The sequence below is a fragment of the Barbatula barbatula genome (assembly GCF_947034865.1).
Source record: "Barbatula barbatula genome assembly, chromosome: 16".
NCBI lineage: Eukaryota > Metazoa > Chordata > Actinopteri > Cypriniformes > Nemacheilidae > Barbatula > Barbatula barbatula.
The window spans coordinates 20,524,990-20,545,563 of NC_136779.1; the positions used below are offsets into that span (position 1 = coordinate 20,524,990).

General features: G+C 40.3%; 1 protein-coding gene across 1 annotated transcript; it reads right to left on the reverse strand.

Annotated features, from left to right (window-relative positions):
* Nucleotides 1-764: 764 nt before the first annotated feature.
* lrrc3ca (leucine rich repeat containing 3Ca) lies at nucleotides 765-12,256 on the reverse strand. Its single transcript, XM_079475853.1, has 2 exons — nucleotides 12,184-12,256; nucleotides 765-2,687 (listed from the first exon to the last, which is right to left on the reverse strand). Exon 2 carries the CDS (start codon nucleotides 2,589-2,591, stop codon nucleotides 1,791-1,793), a length of 801 nt encoding a protein of 266 aa, XP_079331979.1. The 5' UTR covers nucleotides 2,592-2,687; nucleotides 12,184-12,256; the 3' UTR covers nucleotides 765-1,790.
* Nucleotides 12,257-20,574: the final 8,318 nt, after the last annotated feature.

Below are 20,574 nucleotides of genomic sequence, written 5' to 3' on the forward strand. Positions count from 1 at the left end.
TCTTTTCGGGACTGAAGCAGAAGATCCAGCAATGCATTTCTGTCTTTCACTGTTAATATGAACCACTTATGTAAAAGCAAATAATTTTGGTTGTATTCAAATAAATGCGTAAACGCTTCTGAACCATGTATGTTACGGATGTCCTGTTGTGACAGCACGGCTCTCTTCCACAACCTAGTGAGCTGTTTAACTGTTCAATCATTGAAATTAAGTTGATCCTCCTGTTCATTCCAATAGGATTTGCTGCTTGCATGCTGCTAAGCTAACAACATGACCTTTAACAAAAGAACAAAGTAAAATAAAGCAATCTGTAATCACATTTGACTTGACAGTTTTATCAATACTTCATTACCAGCCTGATCCTATAGAAATTCTTAACTGTTTTATGAGGTGCATAAGTTTCCTACAGTGAAATCGTAATAATTGTAAAAAGCAATACTGAAGCGTGACCCCAAAACCTAACGGTCACTAACGCAGATACTAAAACATACTACTACTAATGATAGTATATACATTTGAACAAATAAGCCACTTCGTATAACAGAAGCCTGTCCACAGATAGTCTAATCTATAATAAACACTGCAACATTCTATGATAAATGAGAATTGTCAGCTTTATGATGACTTTAAATGATGCTGAGGCAGGTAACTCACTAGGTTTTGAAGTTTCTGTGTAATTTCCAGACATTGAAAGGGTTAACATGGATATCACTTGTAAGATACTAAATCATAGAACATTTAGATGAATTTTGACTTTTTAATTTATCTTGGCAGACGTTCTTTATTATTCTTGCTGGCACTCTACATAAGAAACTGTACGATCACACAGTATTTGATGTGACATGAAACATCACAAACCTTCCATGTGGTGGTCAACATGATCTCATTATTTTTAAACATCAAAAGTAATGAAACATTTCAGCAATACTTGTGAAAGTCAACCGAGTGCCCCTGTGGTATTTTCCCTTGAAACATTTTTAACAGGGATTTATTTTACAGTGATTGGTCACGAAAATAACAAGCCAACCTGTTTATTTCTTCTAGGTCCTGACATCACTGTCGCTGCATCGCCTCGCGAGGAAAACAACTCACTGTTCCCTTACGCCAGGGAATATCGAAGCAAACTACAATGAGTTTTACTTTTGCAGTCTGTGTACTAAGAGACCTGTAAAATCACTGATGCGTGCAAGATCGTGTGGCTCTGTAAAACTTTTATGTCACCTATAGGGACAACAACAGTACACTTTGTAAATGCCCTGAAGGATGGGTGCTTTACACTTTGTGAATTGCCTGCCAAATGGGCGACTGACTAAAAACGAAGTACAACAACTTCTCCTTTAAAAGCGTGCAGAGCAGACAGACCTCTTTAGTCAAGATAAACTTGAAGCTCGGCCATTTCTGAATCAATTATTTATCTGGATTAGATTAGATGGCCCCTGTGATTTTGCTCTGTTTTTCTCCAGTCGTCTCTATCTGCAGGTCTCCACAAAAATGCATCTTGCCTGTGGATGGTCTCTGTCTCAGCATGATGTGTTTCACATGGCCCTATTGTGGATGTTTCACTTCACTGACCAACAAGCGTCTTGTTACAAGTCCATCCTGGTTTGGTCGGGTACTCGCCAGTCCTGAGAAGCGCCTTAAACTACGTGGTTGATGTACAAACAAAGCCTTCTTGGTTTTTCCAGGAGGGAGGGTTAGGAGATTTTAAGTTATGCTGCTTTTTTGCCCTCTATGCCCTTTGCCTTTTGGCAGCCTGAGTAGCTTCCTCCACATGAGCACATGGCCTGATGCTATACCACAGTGCTGATGGTGGAAGACTCCTCAGACTTGCCCTGCCTGCTGGGCAGAGACTTGAGATACTCCAGGTGACGCCTGGCATCTTCCTGATTGTGTCTCACATAGTAGACCAGGTAGGAGATGACCATGGTGAACCATCCGAACATGGTCACCAACATGGCCACATCCGTGGTCTTTTTGAGCACCACACACAGGTCCAGGTCTGTGGCCAGCAGGAAGGGCACACCTTGGGCTCCAGAGTCAGCAGGTTCCGAGGTCTGGCAGATGATACCAGTCAAAGACATGGGCTCCAGATCCAGGTGCGGAAGGGCCGTCTGTAGCCGACAGTCACAGTGCCAGGGGTTTCCAGTGAGGTTGGATCTCGCTTTAACGCCTTCAAAGGATTCCGGGTCCAGTGTCGTGAGCTGGTTGGATGAGAGGTCCAGGAACTGTAGCGAGGCTGCTAGGCCTCGAAAAGCTCCAGGTTCAAGCAGAGCAAATTCATTATGGGAAAGATCCAGTTCCGCCAGCAGTGGAAGGTCATGAAAAGCATTGGCCGGGATGCTGGTCAAAAGGTTGTAATCCAGGTAGAGGCGTCGTGTGTCATTGGGAATGTCCTGAGGGATCTCTGTAAGACCCAGGTTGCTACAACGCATGGTTTTACCACTGTACGAGCCCTCGCTGTCGGAACAGTAACAGCGTTTGGAGCAGGAGGTTGCGGCGTGATGGAAACACAGTGTCATCAGCACCAAACTGTGGAGGAGCAACCACATAACCACAGAGTGACGAAGCAGCCAAGCTGAGCGTAGTGGCATTGTTGCACAGCTGGCATAATCCCTTTAGATTGTTGCCTGTGCTGTGAGCATGTAGGGGGTTGTATCGAACATCAAATTCCCCCACAGCCTGTGATCCTGGAAGATTGAAGAACACAGTCAATTAATTAGAAGTATCTCATTCTTTAATGTAACAGACTTACAATCCATGCTTGAAATGGCTAAAATTCACTAGGTGGACTCTAGTTGGGGAGATTTTTATACCATAGATGCAGATAATGCTGAATGTACAGTACGTATACTTTAAATGCATATTACCGACTTTCTTATTGCCTTTGTCTGAAAGTACACATATTTTTTTTCCCAGAAATTATTATTTCATTATAAATATTCTTTAGTGCACTGGGAGTGCTCAGAAATAGCAAAAGGGGGCGGGCTTTATGAAGGGTCAACACTTTAACCATCAAGAACCAAACATTGGAAATTAGTTGTTTTGAACTGTTCCATAAATTTCTTCAAACTGATTAAACAATTAAATTTGCATTATCACATATTAAATCAAAGAATATACTTTGAAACAATTGCTGTTTGGTCAAAGTGCCTGTTTTTAAAAACAAAAAGAAAAAAAATAATATAGAGATAATTAGTAATATTGACAAAATATGGTCTCTAAATTTTAGAGACAGTTCCTGGATTTTATAATTTACTTTTTATTGGTTACTTTTATCAAGATAAAATTATATTTTTTGTTTCATTCTGTGAATTACTAACAATATTTCTACCAAATTTCGTATAAAAATATTATTTTTTATTTGCATTTATTTGCAGAGAAACAAGAAAACAGTTTCACATTTCCCAGTCTTGCTGTACAATACTGTGATTCAATGTTCTACTCATCCTTTAAACCAGGGGTCTTCAACGTTTTTCGGGGCAAGGACCCCTTAGATGAGAGATACATGGACCAGGGACCCCTTATACTAAATGTGTGAACAGAGCTATTTAAATAGAAGGAACTCTTATTCTCACAGCAATATTATGTAAAGACATTACATTAGCACTATTATGCATGTCATTGTTGCAATTACATACTTTTCTGTGAGTTATTTTTAATGTTCATATAGATTGTTTGATTATTTTAAGGGATTTGCCGCATCCTACTTTTTAATTTTACTGTTACTTTTTTCTACTCTTTCTATAAAAAAACGTAGCTCTGTAAACTGTGGTAGGCTATATGAGACCAGTTTTTATTGCACTTATGCTTTTTTGTTGTTCTTATGTTGTTCCAATTACTTCCATTGTTGACCTCATTTGTAAGTTGCATTGAACCGTCTGCTAAATAACTAAATGTTAATGCACTGTGAGATGGACAGCTAAACACTTACCTTGTCCTGAACCTTAGTTTAGTAAAGGGTTACTATGACGAAAAATACAAATTCTGTCATTAATGACTTACCCTTAAAGGCAGAATGCATGATTCTGTTCAGAATATTTTTGTCATGCTGGTGGGAAATCTCTTCACATCCCGATAGCAATCAAGAAGTATAGCCGTCAAATATTTTTTATACTTATATTTCGTCTGTGAGAGGCGTAGGATAAAGAACGTTCGACCAATAAAAACATTTATCGTTTTGACGATAGCCATTGGTTGAGACTGGTCCTGTTTGCATATTCACCCAACGAAATTTGCATCCCGCTGCTCCAGGAGGAAAAGGGTATGAACGACTATACCATGATTGCTCTGTTTCTCTTGGACAGGTATGCACATGCTTCGAGAAGAATTTATTGGTTTGGATTGTAATTCTATAGGTGAATTTAGGAAATACAGTAACAATAGGCTCACATAAGACAAATTATTCTACGGAGGCATATGTCTCGTCGAAACCCCGACATGCTAAAAAAAACTTTACTACACAGCTACACATTCCGCAAGTGTCACAAGTGACATATTGCTACATCAAACTCTGACTCCGATTGTTTTTATTTCATTACTCCAGTAATGTTTTCTTACCTGTGAATGTGACATCTCTCTCGCCATCTCTCCAACAGCTTTTGGTCTGTGTGCGTTCATGTTTTTTTGGAGGAGGCGTGGCTTTGGACAGCGATTCGCATGGAGGGTGGGATCATGATTTCAGTGCTAGCAGGCTACAGTTAGCACTTTAAGACATCATGCATTCTGCCTTTAAGAAGTTTAACATCAGTATGATCTTCATTTTTCCCTAAAACGCATGTTAAGGTAGTTTTGGAAGGTTTCTTACTCCTCGATCTCCTCCTTAGATTGCAACGCAACAAACACACAAGCCACATGACAGTGCATCCGGTGTCAGCATCGCTCGACGCAATGCACGTTCTGATCACACAGGCTCTACATCAGAACACACAAACAATGTCTCGGGAACGTGTGCTGGAAACTAACTCAAATCAGGAAGTTTTTGAATATAGTCGTTAGTTTTGTTTGTTTGCACACAAAAAATAGACCCTAACCAGGTCACTTGATGCATTTTCTCTGATCGGATAGCTATCCAATCAAAACTGATCAAGTATGTATCTGGTCTTAAAATCACATACATCAGCGCTTTACATCAGTTGCTGGCAAGTTAGCCGCGCCTGAGGCAAATGAACAGCCGGGGATGGAGCAGCTGCAATGCAGTGGGGCTGTATACATGTGTAGTGGTAGACGGAGTTTGAGAGCTGAGATCTTTCGTCATCCTGGAGAACGCTACTTGTGGTTATTCTGCAAAGGCATGATGCCACGAGAGCACAGGCGTTTTGAGAAAACGTTACGAGTTTTTCATGCCTTTTTAGACATGAATACATTTGCAAAATAAATAAAGCAAGACAACTATCTGTCATTTCATTTTGCCGGAGTTAACATTTGCATTTTGTGTGCGAAAAGAAGATCGGATTCCTATCCGTTCAGCTGAGACTTATGTGGCTAAGTGTAAATGCATCCTTTTTAAGAGACAAAGAATGCACTCTCCTGAAAGAAAGACATAAGAACTTATTTTATTTAGGCCCTATCGTTTTTTATGATCGCTTCTGCTACCTGAATGTATGTTTTTGTCCGCACTTGCGCAGTTTAAATAAAACCTTGGTTGTAATATTTCCGGTCCCATGCTTTACATATTTAACAAAAGGTTGCTTGTGAGCCGCAGACCCTGGTTGAAGACCCATGCTTTAAACCTTTAATTGAAGCCAACTCATGGTTTAACCACAAAAAAAGAGCTCTTTCATTGATTGATGAAGTTCTCATCAATCCCTAGTGTTTTGAAGATCTGAACATAGCTTACTTTGATTGGCTCTAATGAACTTAGAATAAATTACATCCCCTATACCTGCATGTGTCTGAGTATAACACACAAGTAGATCAGGCCACACACAGAAATGTCAATCAGCAGTTAATTGATGCCTGAAACTTTTAATGTACTGATGTCAGCGTGCTGCTAAAATTGCTCAAAGCAACAGGGGATTCTCTATTATTGTTTCCCACTATCGTTGTGTTTCTACTGCTGCAGAGAAAAGTTAGTTTCACACAATTACCATTTAGTGAACATCCGCTCATCTTGCTAACAGGGGAAACGTGACGCTTGTTTCCTTGAAGTGCTTGATTGAAATCCCGGCCTAATTTCTCAGCACTGCCACAGGCATTAATTGTCCAGCAGTGGGATTAAATGACATGGTGTGGGAACAAAGCGTAGATAATTGAAAAAACTGTGAGTTGGGTGAAGTTCTCTTACTCTGATGTAGATTACTACTTGACAGTTCTCAAGTTCTTTGAGGTTCTTCGAAAATTGTTATGTTCAATAATCCGGACTAAGAAGTCCTGCTGTTCCTGCTACACCATGTTACATCGATTTCAGAAGCAGGTAATTCTTTGGCACTGCGACGAAACAACTTACTTGCCCCCGTCAGAGTCTGACTGATGTTGGATGATGTAATGAAAAAAAGCACTGAGCCTGTGATCTGTGGTCTGCCATGGAAGTCTTACTTGGGAAATGTTTTCTACCGAACATTATAAAACCACGTAGAAAAAAAACTATACATATTGGAATTACCTCATCATTAAAACATAGTAACTTTCTAAACAATTTTTTTTTACTTAAAGCGAGCAACCACTTACTCCTATAATATAGAATTGACTCAACCAGACATTCAATTCAAGGGTTATTTCAGCAATTAATGAAAATTTGCTGCTGACCTGATGTATTGACGTTGTATGAAGCGAATCTATCAGTCCATGCTGAACATTATTTACAACATTATTACAGACAATCCATAGCCTCAAAAAACAGTCTGCGTGTGCATTATTAAAGATGGGGTAAAACAAGCAGTTTCTGCCCATCTCATATTAATCTTGAGTACTCATACAGTAGTATTGCATATGTCGTATTTTCGAAGAGTATTAAGTGTGAACAAATGTATTATAAAGACAGAAACTGCTGTATGATTACTTCCCGAAAAAGACAAGCTGCTGGAGGCGGGCAGTGGGGACGGAACTACAGCACGAGCACACAATACATCATCGCATTATCCCTTCATGTTGTTTACATTATGCACGTACGTGCCGATTGCCAATAAATCACAGATATATGATTTAGTTCGACTTACCGTGTGCAGTTCATGTCTGGCATCTTTTAGCACTGGGACCTCTCCATCTATCAGTTTCAATCGATCTCCAAATCCATCGTTATATCCACCGTTTATACAACATTCATCACTGAAACGCATTGAAAAAACCAACACCTTAACTTCTCTCACTATCGCAAGAGTGACGAGCTGCAAATCCATAATTATAAAAAACTTTCCGAAACAAGTTGGAATGCCGGGGGATTGTATCAAGCACAGGTTTTTTAACAAGTTGACCATGTTAAGCATGAGAAGCCAGCACGTTTAAAAGTGTAAAGAAGTCACAATGCATGAAATAGCATGTTAACCCATCTTTAATATGACAAGAAAGGCTCATTCGTAATGATGTTTTTGCACCTTTGAGAGGCTCCATGGGGAAGGGGACGTCACACAAGTCTAGTCTCAGATAAAGCAAAAAATATACATTTCACTCCCTGCGCCAACTGTGATCCAAACTGCTATATTGTATATTGTATATCTCCCTTCAGAGTTCCCACTTGAAAGTCTCTGAACATGTAAATGAATAGGGCACAAGGATGCGATGACAATCAACCAAATTTCGTGCACAATAAAAACATCTGACAAACGTTATGGATTACCAGTAATACTGTTGTAAATAACATTAAGCTTCTTGCACAGACCGATCGATATGCTTTATAAGGCGTCAATATTTCGACAGGAGCCGTGTTCTATCAGTATCTCTTTTTTTGGACTTTAAAAGACGTGGCGCCTGGGGAATTGCATTTTATGACTACAGTTTCAGCAAAAAAATGATTTACTATTCTACTGAGGAAACAATGTTGCCGCATCTTGGATGGCCTGAAAGAGAGTATTAACAGCCATTTTTCATTATACAGCCCAACTGACCCATGAAAAGTTCTTCATCAGGGTAAAAGCTTAATTTTAGCGTGAAAACTGGTAGAAGCAATCCTGCCAATTGCCGTCAATTCAAACCACCGAACAGACTTCCTTCCCCATCACATTTAAAGACACGTCCGTTCTCATGACCCACCCTTTGAAGTCATGACATCAAACACGTTCACACAAAATAATTGACAGGGTGAGAGGCACCTCACACTGGTCGCTGGAAGATACTGTAATTGTGATTTCTCAGGATCCCATTTAAGTAATGTCAGTAAGGCGGAATTTATTTATACACGCCAAAACATTCTGAAACAGTATCTTGGAGCAAAGTATAAGTGCATTAACCCCATTATGTTATATTCACATGTCTCCTTACTATGTACTGTAAACGAAATGAGGTGAGACAGCTTTTCTGGATGTCTGGATTATACACTTCGCATACGTACACGTACTGCTAAAGTGCACGCTCCTTCGCCTCAAGCGGAATCTGCGTTTCGTATTCCGTGATTGTAATGCTTGTACTTAACCTGGCTTTGCCTTACAAAAATGCAGGTCGTTTAAATATTGTAGATGGAAAAGACAGCAGCTTGAGCTGATGTACAGTACAAGAGAGGCCAAGCAAGAAACACTGCCTGCTATTCGAACTGCGGTTGCCATTTTGGATATTTAATCTCCCCAGCGTCGTGGTCAGTAATCCATAATAATAGTTACACTCAAGACGCAGCTCGCTTTGTCCAAAGTGCAAGTAACGATGAATGACAACTTATCTTGTCATTCAAACTTTTTTATTTATTTGGTCCCGTAAGCCTCTAAAAATAGCCGTCTTCCCACTTCGGCTCATTAATATACCAACAGCAACATATAAGAAGCGGCTATCCCCTTACAAATCTTCATGCTCAAGAAGGAAGCTCCTTTAGTTCGTGAAAGAACTACTTACTAGTAATCTACGTTTGAATGATTTCGGAACTTTAAAAAATGACAACATCGTTCACCGATATCATAAATAAATCTGATAATAGTCTTTATTTCGGCTTTTATTACCCACAATTTTTTAATTCTTATCTAACTCATCCAAAAGGAATTCAAGTCAGTGAGATGTAAATGACAAATGGCTGTAAACCTGCCGCTGTCCACTTACGCAGATTAAAAATGAAATCGATCTCTAAGTACCTCTTAGTATCACATAACAAGTGGGAGTTTCCTAAAGGAGGGAGTGTGTGTGCAGGGGGGGGTGGAAATAAGACGTTTTGGACCAGAATGCCAGGCAAATAGAGCCTAAACTGAAGGCTGAGAGAGAGAGAGAGAGAGAGAGAGAGAGACATTAACCCAGCTTTCATGCTTCACTAACCAAAGTCTGCTCCTGCCAAAAGACAAACCAAGACCAGTTATTTAGCCAGTATAAAAGAACCTCAAATACTGAAAGCTGCGAAGATTTCTTTCCAGAAGTCTGAAGGGGTGAGCTCAGAGAAATGCCTGTAAGAGCGGCAAGTTGTTGGAGGAGAGGTTAGATAAGAGTCAGAAGCCGCTGGAAAAGCAGTAGCGTTCATGAATACACAACAGGGTTCTGTCATGACATGCGTGGTCCGAATACATGAGGAGAGACAGGCGGACAGGGAGAGATGAGGACAACAAAGACTTAAAATTGAGACTTGGGGAGACGGGTTAACTGAGAGGGCCGACATAAATCAATGAAAGCTCGATGGCACCAGAGACGGACGGAATCAAAGACGGAAAAAGACGTCCGAGGGAAGCACGTGGGGGGTGAAGAGAAACCACACGGGATGTTTACATGATTCAACAGAGAGAACAAGAGAGGAAACAAGAGAATCTGAGGAGAGAGTCTTACATTACAGAAGAGAAGAAAGAAGAGAAGGATGAAAAATAAGGTTAAAAGGTTCAGGAGGAACATTTTGGGGGAGAGGACTGGTGTGACCCTGCAATGAAAGGCCAATGAACCTGTTCAGACAGGAGAAGGAAAACATATGAGACATATCAGTGATCAGTCGGTGATGTTAACAACCATTACTATGGCATAACATAAATGCAAAGTCAATTAAATGAGGTTTAAGCTTGCTAAAACTAGTAAAACTGTGGTTACACCAATAGTCATCAATCCACCAAAAACATGGTTAATAGACATTGACTAGAATTGAACCATGGTTCATTTTCGTAAGGGATTGGAAACCAGCAACTATGTTTCAAAACAAAGTGAAAACTTGTACTGCTCCATGAACTTCCAACATCTGTGAGGACATTCTCAATCAAGAGTCCAGCAAACAGAATGAGCTGACGAAAATGAAAAATTCATCAGACAAGGACTGGTAAAGGTGATTGTTATCTTGAAGCATAAACCGGTTTGACAGAGCAAAACTGAATTGGACTGCATTGAGTGACGTGTCATTGGATAGAACTCAACTGAGATGATGACTGTCGCATTAATGCCACTTGGTCATTTCATTAAACGGTGAATCTTGTTCACTCATGCTGAACGTAAGCATAATGGTACACGGGGTCCGGGAGAGAACCGTGACCCTGGACAGCACTAATGGTACAGTATGATTAGCTTGAGAGCATTACTACTTGTATTTCACGATTTTCTTTTAATAAACGTTCCTGCTTTTTATGAATGTAGAACATTTGGGCTCTTGATGAAGGCTGGAGCTGCAGTTTAAGACTTGGATAATAATCACGATCAAAGGGCTGTAAAAAACCTTTTTAATTCTAAGGTAATAAATATGTTGTCTGGTTTGCACTTTTTTCAGCTTGGCACACACATTATATCGTTTGCAAATCCCCCGTCCTCTGTTGGGTGAAATTACACGTATTGATAGATCGCTAAAGAAAGTTCATATTCCCAATCATAAACATTCTTTAATTATTTAATGTAATCTAAAAATGTCCTTTATGTTGTAACATTGAGGTAAACTCAATGCATTGTACAGCATTGTAATGCAGTTTTAAGAGTCGGTGAAAGACATGTAGCCCTTGAAAATACAGGTAAGCGGGAGCAACAGAAACAGACGGTAAACCAACAAGTTTACATATTATGTTGATATATTTCAAATTAGGTTGGAACTACTTTACTTTAAAATAAACCGTGTCAGGTAAACCTCATCATCATCGGTCTTCAGAAAACAGCGATGGCTTCATCTTGAGGAACAGTTCATAGTCCACTGTTGTGTTTCCTCATCTGTAGCATTCTTTAATAATTCATTCCAAATAATGTCTGAGCGCTCGTGACCGCTGGTAGGGTGTGATAGTTTACGCCCCTGGGCCAAGTGGGCCAACCCCCTTAATTAGCACTGTTTTACCAAATCAATAATCCACATGGACAGAAAGTCGACCTAACCATAAAGCAAACAATACATCACCATGTCACGGCTCGTTCTCTTATTATCTTCAAGGTCAAAAGGTGAAGACACAAATTAAATGATGCATAATTTAAGTGCACAATTTATGAGCTTCTTGTCTTCACGAACATTAGTCAACTGGTAAATAACATGTTGTTATGACAATTTTAAGTTATAGTTCAACAAATGTGTTGACACGTTTACAGCAGAAGCGCAACTAAAATGTGCACATCTGAATAAAGTTTTAAAACTTAAATCAAGATTTCTTTAAATATTCTTTATATTACCCAATCACAAATTTGTGTGAGTTAATGTGAGTTCAGGTAGAAACGTCTCCTTTGGGTAGCAATGGGGCATTTTAGTTAGCAAAGTTAAACATTTAAAAATAAGTTGAAGAAAACACAAAATAAATATTATCATAAACAATAAAAAACATAATATATGTATCCTTTATATGTTTCATAATTCATACTATACATATGCATTTGCATGTAATACCCACATAACATATCTACAGTAAAATGCGTAAATATATTTTAATACTTCATAATGGGCCACGAAGTCACATACTAACACGTTCACTCGGAAGAGGAATATCTTTATGCATTAAGAAATAAAACAAAGTTAGCTATAATGAGTCATCACCGCGCGTGCAGTCAGTCTGCACACGCGCTGTAAAACTTATCAGAAAAGCTGAAGTATATCAGCTTTTATATCATTTTCCTGTTTAAACGCGCTGTCATGCGTAAAAAGTGCGCGTTCGGCTGCGTTCTCAAACAAACACAAGAGCGACTCACATGTCTGCAGTCCTCTGAGATCTCTTCTGCTCGTCACCGCATTTGCCTGCATGTGTTTGCAGTAGAGAAGGGAGTTGTTCGGGCAAATATTCCGTCTGGTTTAAGTGCTGGAGATCGGCACGCACGCACGAACGGACGCAGCGCGCCTGGACGCGTGGAGAGAGAGCGAGCGCACTGATCAGTTTCCACGCAACCAGCGGCGCACATCCACATTCGAGCCAACAACCAGCTTATATTCATGCTCTCCAGTTCACTTCATTCATGAGTTCCATGTTCATTTGTTTAATACTCATATATAAAACAATCGCAATGTTCATATAATTTCTTAAGAATTGAAAGAAAGGGATTTAAGTGCATGACAGCAATTCTAAGATCATACGTGCAAATGTGACCATACTTCAAAATCAAGCTAGTTTTTTGTTGGTCTGAATGGTTCCACAAAGCCCTTCTGTTCTTGTGGTAGAACATAATTCCACAGACTACAAAGTGGTACGAAAAAGACAAGGTTATTTTGAGCAGACCAAACAGTTCCTGTGCTGGATCACTGTGAAGAACTGTGCTGTAATTGTAATAAAAACCATAAAAATAATACAAAGCCGGTGTATGTGGCTTACATAAACAGTGATGGTCGAGTAACCATTGATCTAAGAACTTTTGTTGAACTGAACCTGAGTTAGGTTAGTAAGGTTATAAACTTTTATACCAAATCTTTTTATTGGTGTTTTGAATGAATACTAAATCAGAAATAGTAACAGTGAGTTATCGCCCATTATTAAGCCTTTCCATATCCACCCTCAATCCATATATAATAGAAACATATTACGTTTTTACAGTGTAAACAGTACGCAGAGATTACTTGGAACACATTTTCTCCTTAGTGATGATGCGGAGCCTGTGGTGCCTGTGGTCATATTTAAAGGTCAATCTGTGCAAAGATCGCTGATGCCACTGTGGATGGAGAAACATGACTCTTTTCATATTCCTTACCTCCATGACAACATGCTGGTTTAACTGGCACATTACACAAAGCCCCTCAAATGGCCTTTTCTACCACAGTAGAATGTGTGCAGTGAGATCTGTACAAACAGTATATTCTATACCCTGACTCTAACCATACCCCTTAACCGTCACAGAAAACATGCATTTTTACATTTTCAAATAAGGCAGTGTTGTTCTCATGACCAGTCTTGGTCTCAAGTCCATTTTTGATGGGAATTACATTAAATTGCTGGTGCATTGTCTGATTTATGTGTTTACATCATTCATGTGATTAGATGTCACATTTCTGGCTTTAAAGGCATTCACCAGTATCACACCTTATTTGCTTCTTTTTTTATTATTGTTAAACTTACTGCTGGTAACAGAAGAATGGGGGACTGTCTTAAAGAAATCTGTCAACCAAATGAATACATACAAAGGCCAACAATTTCCTTGGTGTGATTGCAAAAAAGGTGCTTTTGATCTTGTTTTTTTACTTATTCAATAAACCTTGAGTTAATAAGTGTCTTACGTTTTAGACACAATTAAACACAAGTTTTTGTTCTATTTTGGCTAATCCCAAACAAATCTATAACAAATCTGAACTTTTGTGCATTTCTGTGCAACACACGGCTATTTTGCTATTGATTAGATAAAAATAAAATGAAACTAATTAAGTGACTGGATGTTTAGTTGAAGGTCACAGACTTATATTTATTTTGGGTATTATCCGCTTTTTAATGTTTAGTTGTTGGATTTTACCAGAAATATGTTACAGTATGTGGGTGATAAAACATGGAACATAAAACATACACATACATTTCTGCACAATAAATCACGCAAGTTACTTCTATTGTTATTTTATTATGACTTTTTAGGGTTTTATGGATCTTTTGAATACATTTTGGAAGTGCTGGTCTTGGTCTTGGTCTTGACTTGGTCTCGGCCTGTCTTGGTCTCACCCCTCAAAGTCTTGGTCTTGTCTTGGTCTCAACACCCTTTGGTCTCGGTCTTGGTCTCGGTTTTGGTGGTCTCGACTGCAACACCACTAACAGGCATATTGTCCCTCCCACCAATGATGAATAGTCCCACTGATATTTTATATAAATACATTTTATCTGCAAAACGAAAGTTCTTCTTTTTTTGCTAAACGGAAGTTATGAAAATGGCGTCATTGTGAATAGGGCCTATTTATGACTTAGTAGTTGCACATCGGTCTGTTTTTGTGGGGATATTTCCACGCCTCTAAACAAAACAATACTGGATTGGTAGCTTCACCTGCCAGTCATATTGTCTCTTGGGCGAGCCTTGACCAATAAAAGCGGCCAAAGTTGCCAGACCATCTGAATGAAGGTCTAGCTACGCGAGACTAGGAATAATTAGGCTAGCGAAGGAGCCGAAGGAGCTCGAACCGTGTGCTTGTGGATATGCTGTTTTTGCTTAACAGAAACGAACGAAACCATATGCCGACTCCATGCTTCAGTATGTTCTGTATGTTCATTGCTTTTTTCTGCATCATTTGCCTTTTCTGTTTTTTTAAGTTTAGTTCATAAATACGTTTGTATCGTAGGCTTCTTTACATATTGCATAATGTTTTCAACAAAAAGCACACTATATATTGTAAGCCTTATTAATTAACAATAACTATAACTAATTGCACCGATGGGCGAATTATAGACTAATGCACTACAACAATATTTTTAACAAGTCGTTCTGTATTTAAACAGAAAAATTGCATGTAGTCTAGCTAATGCATTTATTCATTTAATAATTTTATTAGCCCAGCCTCTAAACTGTTAAGCACCCCCAAGGAAAACGGCCTGGCGCCGCCCCTGGAATGCAGCAATGGCATTTAGCAAAATGGCTTCTGGCTGACAGACAGACAGCTCTATGCAGGTTTCAATCATGCTTAATCTCATAATGTCACATGATCACTGTCTCTGAGAGTTAAACATTTATCATTGGAATTTGCTGCAGGAGGCATCAGCAAGGGTTTGCCAAAGTGGTTTAACTATATGTAACGGAGGCCAGCTAGTGAAGAGCTGTGCAGTGTGTAAAACCTCCCCGATCGACAGACGCTCTTTCTCTAAGGAACAATAGACTTCTGCTGCCTCATATACCTCATAAACGAATTCCTTGACTGAAACTGATGTTTTAAATTACTCTGTTCATGGATTTGATCTTGATAGATCTGGTGGAGAATCTTTTTTGGTGAGCTAATCTCATCATTATTTTAACATGCAGCTAAAACCGCTACAAGGTCAACGCGATGTGGGTGGTCCCTCGTAACGTCGGTGGTCCGGAAGTAATTCGACCTCCCAGCAAAGGTCAAGGTCACCATCAATCATACCTGTCAATCATTTTGACAGAAGCACCCTCATACAGTATATAGGCCTACTACTGTGGTGTCACTTTTGACTGTCTTGTCTATCTACCTTGTAAATACAATTCTGGTATCTCATGACACTGATCTTTAATTAACAGCTTCTGGAAAATGTGGGTCAGCACTATATCTACATGTATGTAATACAAGAATCTAATGAGTTACAGTTGCCCATATCTTTCAAGCGTTTAACGTGGAACAAACCTCATTTGCTGGAATTAAATCTGTATAGTGCATCTAACCAGAACACCTAGAACAACACACACCCATAAATTTTTTGAATCAAATCAATCAATAGATAAATAGAACATGAACATTTGTTTACTGCTATAAGCTTCATGAAGAATACAGTTTGGTCAATGAGCTCTCTCTTTGCCTTCATCTTTCTCTCATCACTGCTCTATCCATCCCTTGGTCATCCCTACTCAATAGTCTACCTTCTCCTCCATCACGAAGAACCTCAAAGATAGTCTGCCTTTATGAATTTAGCATTAGACCAACTTATTTATTGGTCGATTTCATGTTTTGTGTTACATGTACCTGTACAGATATTCTCTCATCATAGATTTTCATGTCAAGTGTTCCAGACACACCGAGACATTCCTTGAATAATGTTAATATTAATATTACATCTGTGCTCCCATTGTAGGACCGATCCTTTGGTCGTAAGTGCACAGAGGAAGCGAAGACCTGCACCGTTCATCCTGTTGACCTTTCTGCATCAGGGCAACACGTTCCCATGATGCTTTCAGTCAAAAAAAAAAAAAAAATTGGGAAGGGGCAGGGTGGCGCATAGTTTTTGAAAGGTTATCGAGATGACCTGTATGTATTTAAAACATTATTACAACCTCTAGGGATATTTTGCAATAAAGGGTAAAGAGACTCTACCAGCAGTCAGAGCAACTGACAAGTTTCATGGTATTTATTGTCCAAAATAAATATAATTAATGTATAACAAAAAAAAGGAAATTAATGTGTAGACAGCAAGGTCTTCAGTCGTACAAAGCTTATCTTACATTTACATTTATTCATTTGGCAGACGCTTTTTATCCAAAGCGACTTACAAGTAGTTTTTGATACAGTGGCACATTACTGCAGAGCAATCAGGGGTAAGGTGCCTTGCTCAAGGGCCCTTCAGTCATGACCTGCTGGCACTGAGATTAGAACCAGCAACCTTCTGATCACAAGCCCAACGCTCTAACCATTAGGCCACAACTGACCCATCTTGAAACAGGTTTATGATAATACAAATATGAGCTTCAGGGTTACAATAACTAACCTATTAAGATGAGATAAAAAGAGAATACAAAAATATTACCCTTAACTTCCTTCACATAAACAAAGGCAAACAAGCTTAAAACCCCTGATTGCTCTGCAGTAATGTGCCACTGTAAAAAACGACTTGTAAGTCGCTTTGGATAAAAGCGTCTGCCAAATGAATAAATGTAAATGTAGAGCTGGAGCCAACATACACCTCAAAGTGTATTGAAACTAAACCAAAATCCGAGGGTCCAGGTTTCAAGTCCCTGTTCGGGCGAAGTGTGCCCACCTGTAACTCACCTTTACCTTGTGAGCTGTTCTGGCCCCGCCCTTTGGTGAAAAAGAAAAAAGTGAATGATTTCTTGTGCGGTGTAGTCGACACATGGGCTTTGATCGAGCTTTGCTTTAGCTGTAGCTCCAGAAATTCCTTGAGACCTTAGCAAAAGCTGTCAATCCCCTCCCTGCAGATGTAGTCGGGAAGTCTTGCTCTCGCGAGGGCTGGTGGCTTGCCGTGGGGCTGGTGGCTTGCTTAGGGCTGGTGGCTTGCCGTAGGGCTGGTGGCTTGCCTAGGGCTGGTGGCTTGCCGTAGGGAGTGCCTACCATTTGGTTCGCATCAGGAAGGGGGATGACTGGAAGACTGCTTTTAACACCCCCAGGGGCACTTTGAATATTTGGTCATGCCGTTCGGTTTGTCCAACTCCACAGCGGTTTTCCAGGCACTTGTCAATGACGTGCTGCGAAATATGGTAGATGTTCATATATGTCTACCTGTATGACATATTGATTTTTTTCGTCTTCTCTCCAGGAACATGTGCAGCACGTCCGATGAGTACTTCCGAGGTTGCTAGAGGGTTTTTTGTCAAGGCGGAGAAATGCAATTTTCATGCACAGTCTGTTTCTTTTCTAGGATACATCATCTCGTCTGAGGGAGTGCGTATGGATCCTGATAAGGTTAAGGCTGTGGTAGAATGGCCAAGTCCAGATTCTACAGAGGTTTCTGGGGTTTTATTCGCAATTTCAGCCAACTAGCCGCTCCTCTGACTGCCTTGACCTCTCCCAGAACTACATTCAGGTGGTCCGATACAGCGCTGACTTTATTCGCCACTGAGAAGCCACCTCGTTTCGGCTCCAATCTTGATAGCCCCTGAGCCATCACGTCAGTTTTTGGTGGAGGTCAACGCATCAGAGGTGGAGGTAGGTGCAGTTCTCTCCCAACGTTCTTCCACAGACGACAAGATGCATCCTTGCGCGTGTTTGTCCCATCGTTTATCTCCTGCAGAACGCACCTATGACATTGGTAACAGAGAGTTGTTGGCGGTCAAGTTGGCGTTAGAGGAATGGCATCATTGGTTAGAAGGGTTGGGGGTACCTTTTATTGTCTGGACCAATCCCAAGAACTTGGAAAAATATCAGAACCGCCCAAAGACTCAACTCCAGGCAGGCTCGGTGGGCTCTTTTTCCGGTCATTTAGATTTTGCTCTCTCCTACTGCCCGGGTTCCAAGAACATCAAACCTGATTCTTTATCGCATATTTTTTACCATTCCAAACGGCCATCCACTCCCGAGTGCATTTTACCAGAGACCCTATTTGTCTCCACACTCACATGGGAGATCGAGTCGAAGGTCAAAACGGCCGTAGAAGAGGTAACACCTCCGCAAGGTGTCCCACCGAACCGATTACTTGTTCAGGAGGAATTACGGTCCGACGTTATTCAGTGGGGACATTGTTCTAACGTAGCTTGTCATCCAGGAGTTAATCGCACCAACTTTTTGGTCAGGCAAAGATTCTGATGGCCATTAATGGCTCATGACATCCGCAGTTTTGTTCTGGCTTGCTCAGTTTGTGCCACTGGTAAGATTTCCAATCGACCAGATGGGTTACTCCAAGTGCTGTCTGTCTCTTCGAGACCCAGGTCCCACATTGCGCTAGCTTTCATCGAAGTCGCTGTCCCCTCCGCCCACGCCTTTGTCCAGAGGTGCCACCGCACGTGGACCAGAGCCCGTGAGACTCTGCTCCAGGTGTGGGTGCGCACCAAGGCTACGGACGATCGCCACCTGTCGAAGCCTCCCGTATACGTTGATCAAAAGGTGTGGCTTTCAACCAAGAACATTCCACTCCGTTCCGTCTCTAACAAACTAGCTCCCAAATTTATCGGCCCGTTTACTGTCACCAAGATCATAAATCCGGTGGCAGTCTGCCTCAAACTTCCTCTGGCGTACTCAAAGAATTTCATTCCTTTTTCCATGTGTCCAAATTAAAACCTGTGTTTTATTCTTTCATTAACCCGCCGGCCCCGGTTCCCTCCCGGCCGCGACTCGTAGATGGGGAAACTACTTATTCGGTTAACCGTATTCTGGACTAGAGACGGAGGAGACGCGGATTCCAGTATCTGGTGGACTGGGAAGGTTACGGTCCAGAGGAGAGAACTTGGGTTCCTGCTAGGGACATCCTGGATCACTCCCTTATCGATGATTATGTTGTGGTATTTTCTTATTCCCTAAACGACACCAAATGTGTTAACACTTTTACCCTTTGCTAATTCGCATGCGTGTGTGAGTGCAATGAGCTCTGCTGTCTGAGCAGAGAAGTGGTCCCTAAAAATGATATCAATTTCTTCTTTGCTTTTGGACGTGCAATGTCTGTAATTGCAGACACGCTTTGCGGACAGCTGTTTGCCGCGGTCAGTAATTTCGTGACCCAAAAATGAACAAAAGTTTTGCCAGCTGGACTTCGGAGACATTTACTTTGTATTCTTTTCTCGTATCTTTTTAACTGGAAACAAGGGCCTGTGCAATTTGGGCATGGCACAACTATACCTTTTTTGAGAAACTCGTTAAATATTGGCCTTATGCCATTGAGGGTTTCTGGTTTGATGGCTTCTGATTTGAGGGGGTATTGCTGTTTGCATGGACGAATATTACCCTTGGGCGTTATCACAACTGGCTCACAGTTCCTAATCAACCCAACATTATATTTTCCTGTTGCCCACAGTTGTACGGGCACCTTCCCAAAATTTCTGGTATGTCAACATGCATCATTAAATTATTCGTGTGTGAAAACACTTCAAGTCCCCTTGTTGCTGACAGACAGTCATGACTCTCACGAAGGGCGTGCAACAAATTTGAATATTGCACGTCATCCCTTTTAACCCATTCTATGGCGTGCGCACATTTCTCAGCAAAAACCCCCACCTCTCCCCACACCGCTGCAATCGGCTTTGTGAGGCAATACATTCTCTACATCGTACACCTGTACGAGCGTTTTTTCTACTATGGGAGGCTATGGGGTGCAAAATCAGTCAAGTCTTTCAAATATCTTTCTCTGCATCAATAAGAACAAAGAAATGTATACAGTTTTGAACCACTCGAAGGTGAGTAAAAGATGACAGAATTTTCATATTCCTTTTTTATTGAACTTCATCAAAGAAATAGAAAAACATAGAAATACAAAGTGTATAATGCAGACTGGATGTAAAAAGTATGTTCCATATCATCATCACGACATATAACATATAAAGTGATTGAAATGTACAAAAGTAAGAATGAAAGAGAATAAAACAATTACAATTAAAACAAACCAAACGTGAGGGTAAGAAATTAAATTATGCATCAGTTACAGTAGATAAATTAAAGTGTTTACAAACTGAAATCATCTTAATGGCTTTCTTATTTAAAGAAGGTGAAATAGAATCCAGGTATAACTTAAGATCTGTTCGGAAGACCAGAAATAGGTGAAGTATCCCTTTTTATTTTGTTTTATTTATTTATTT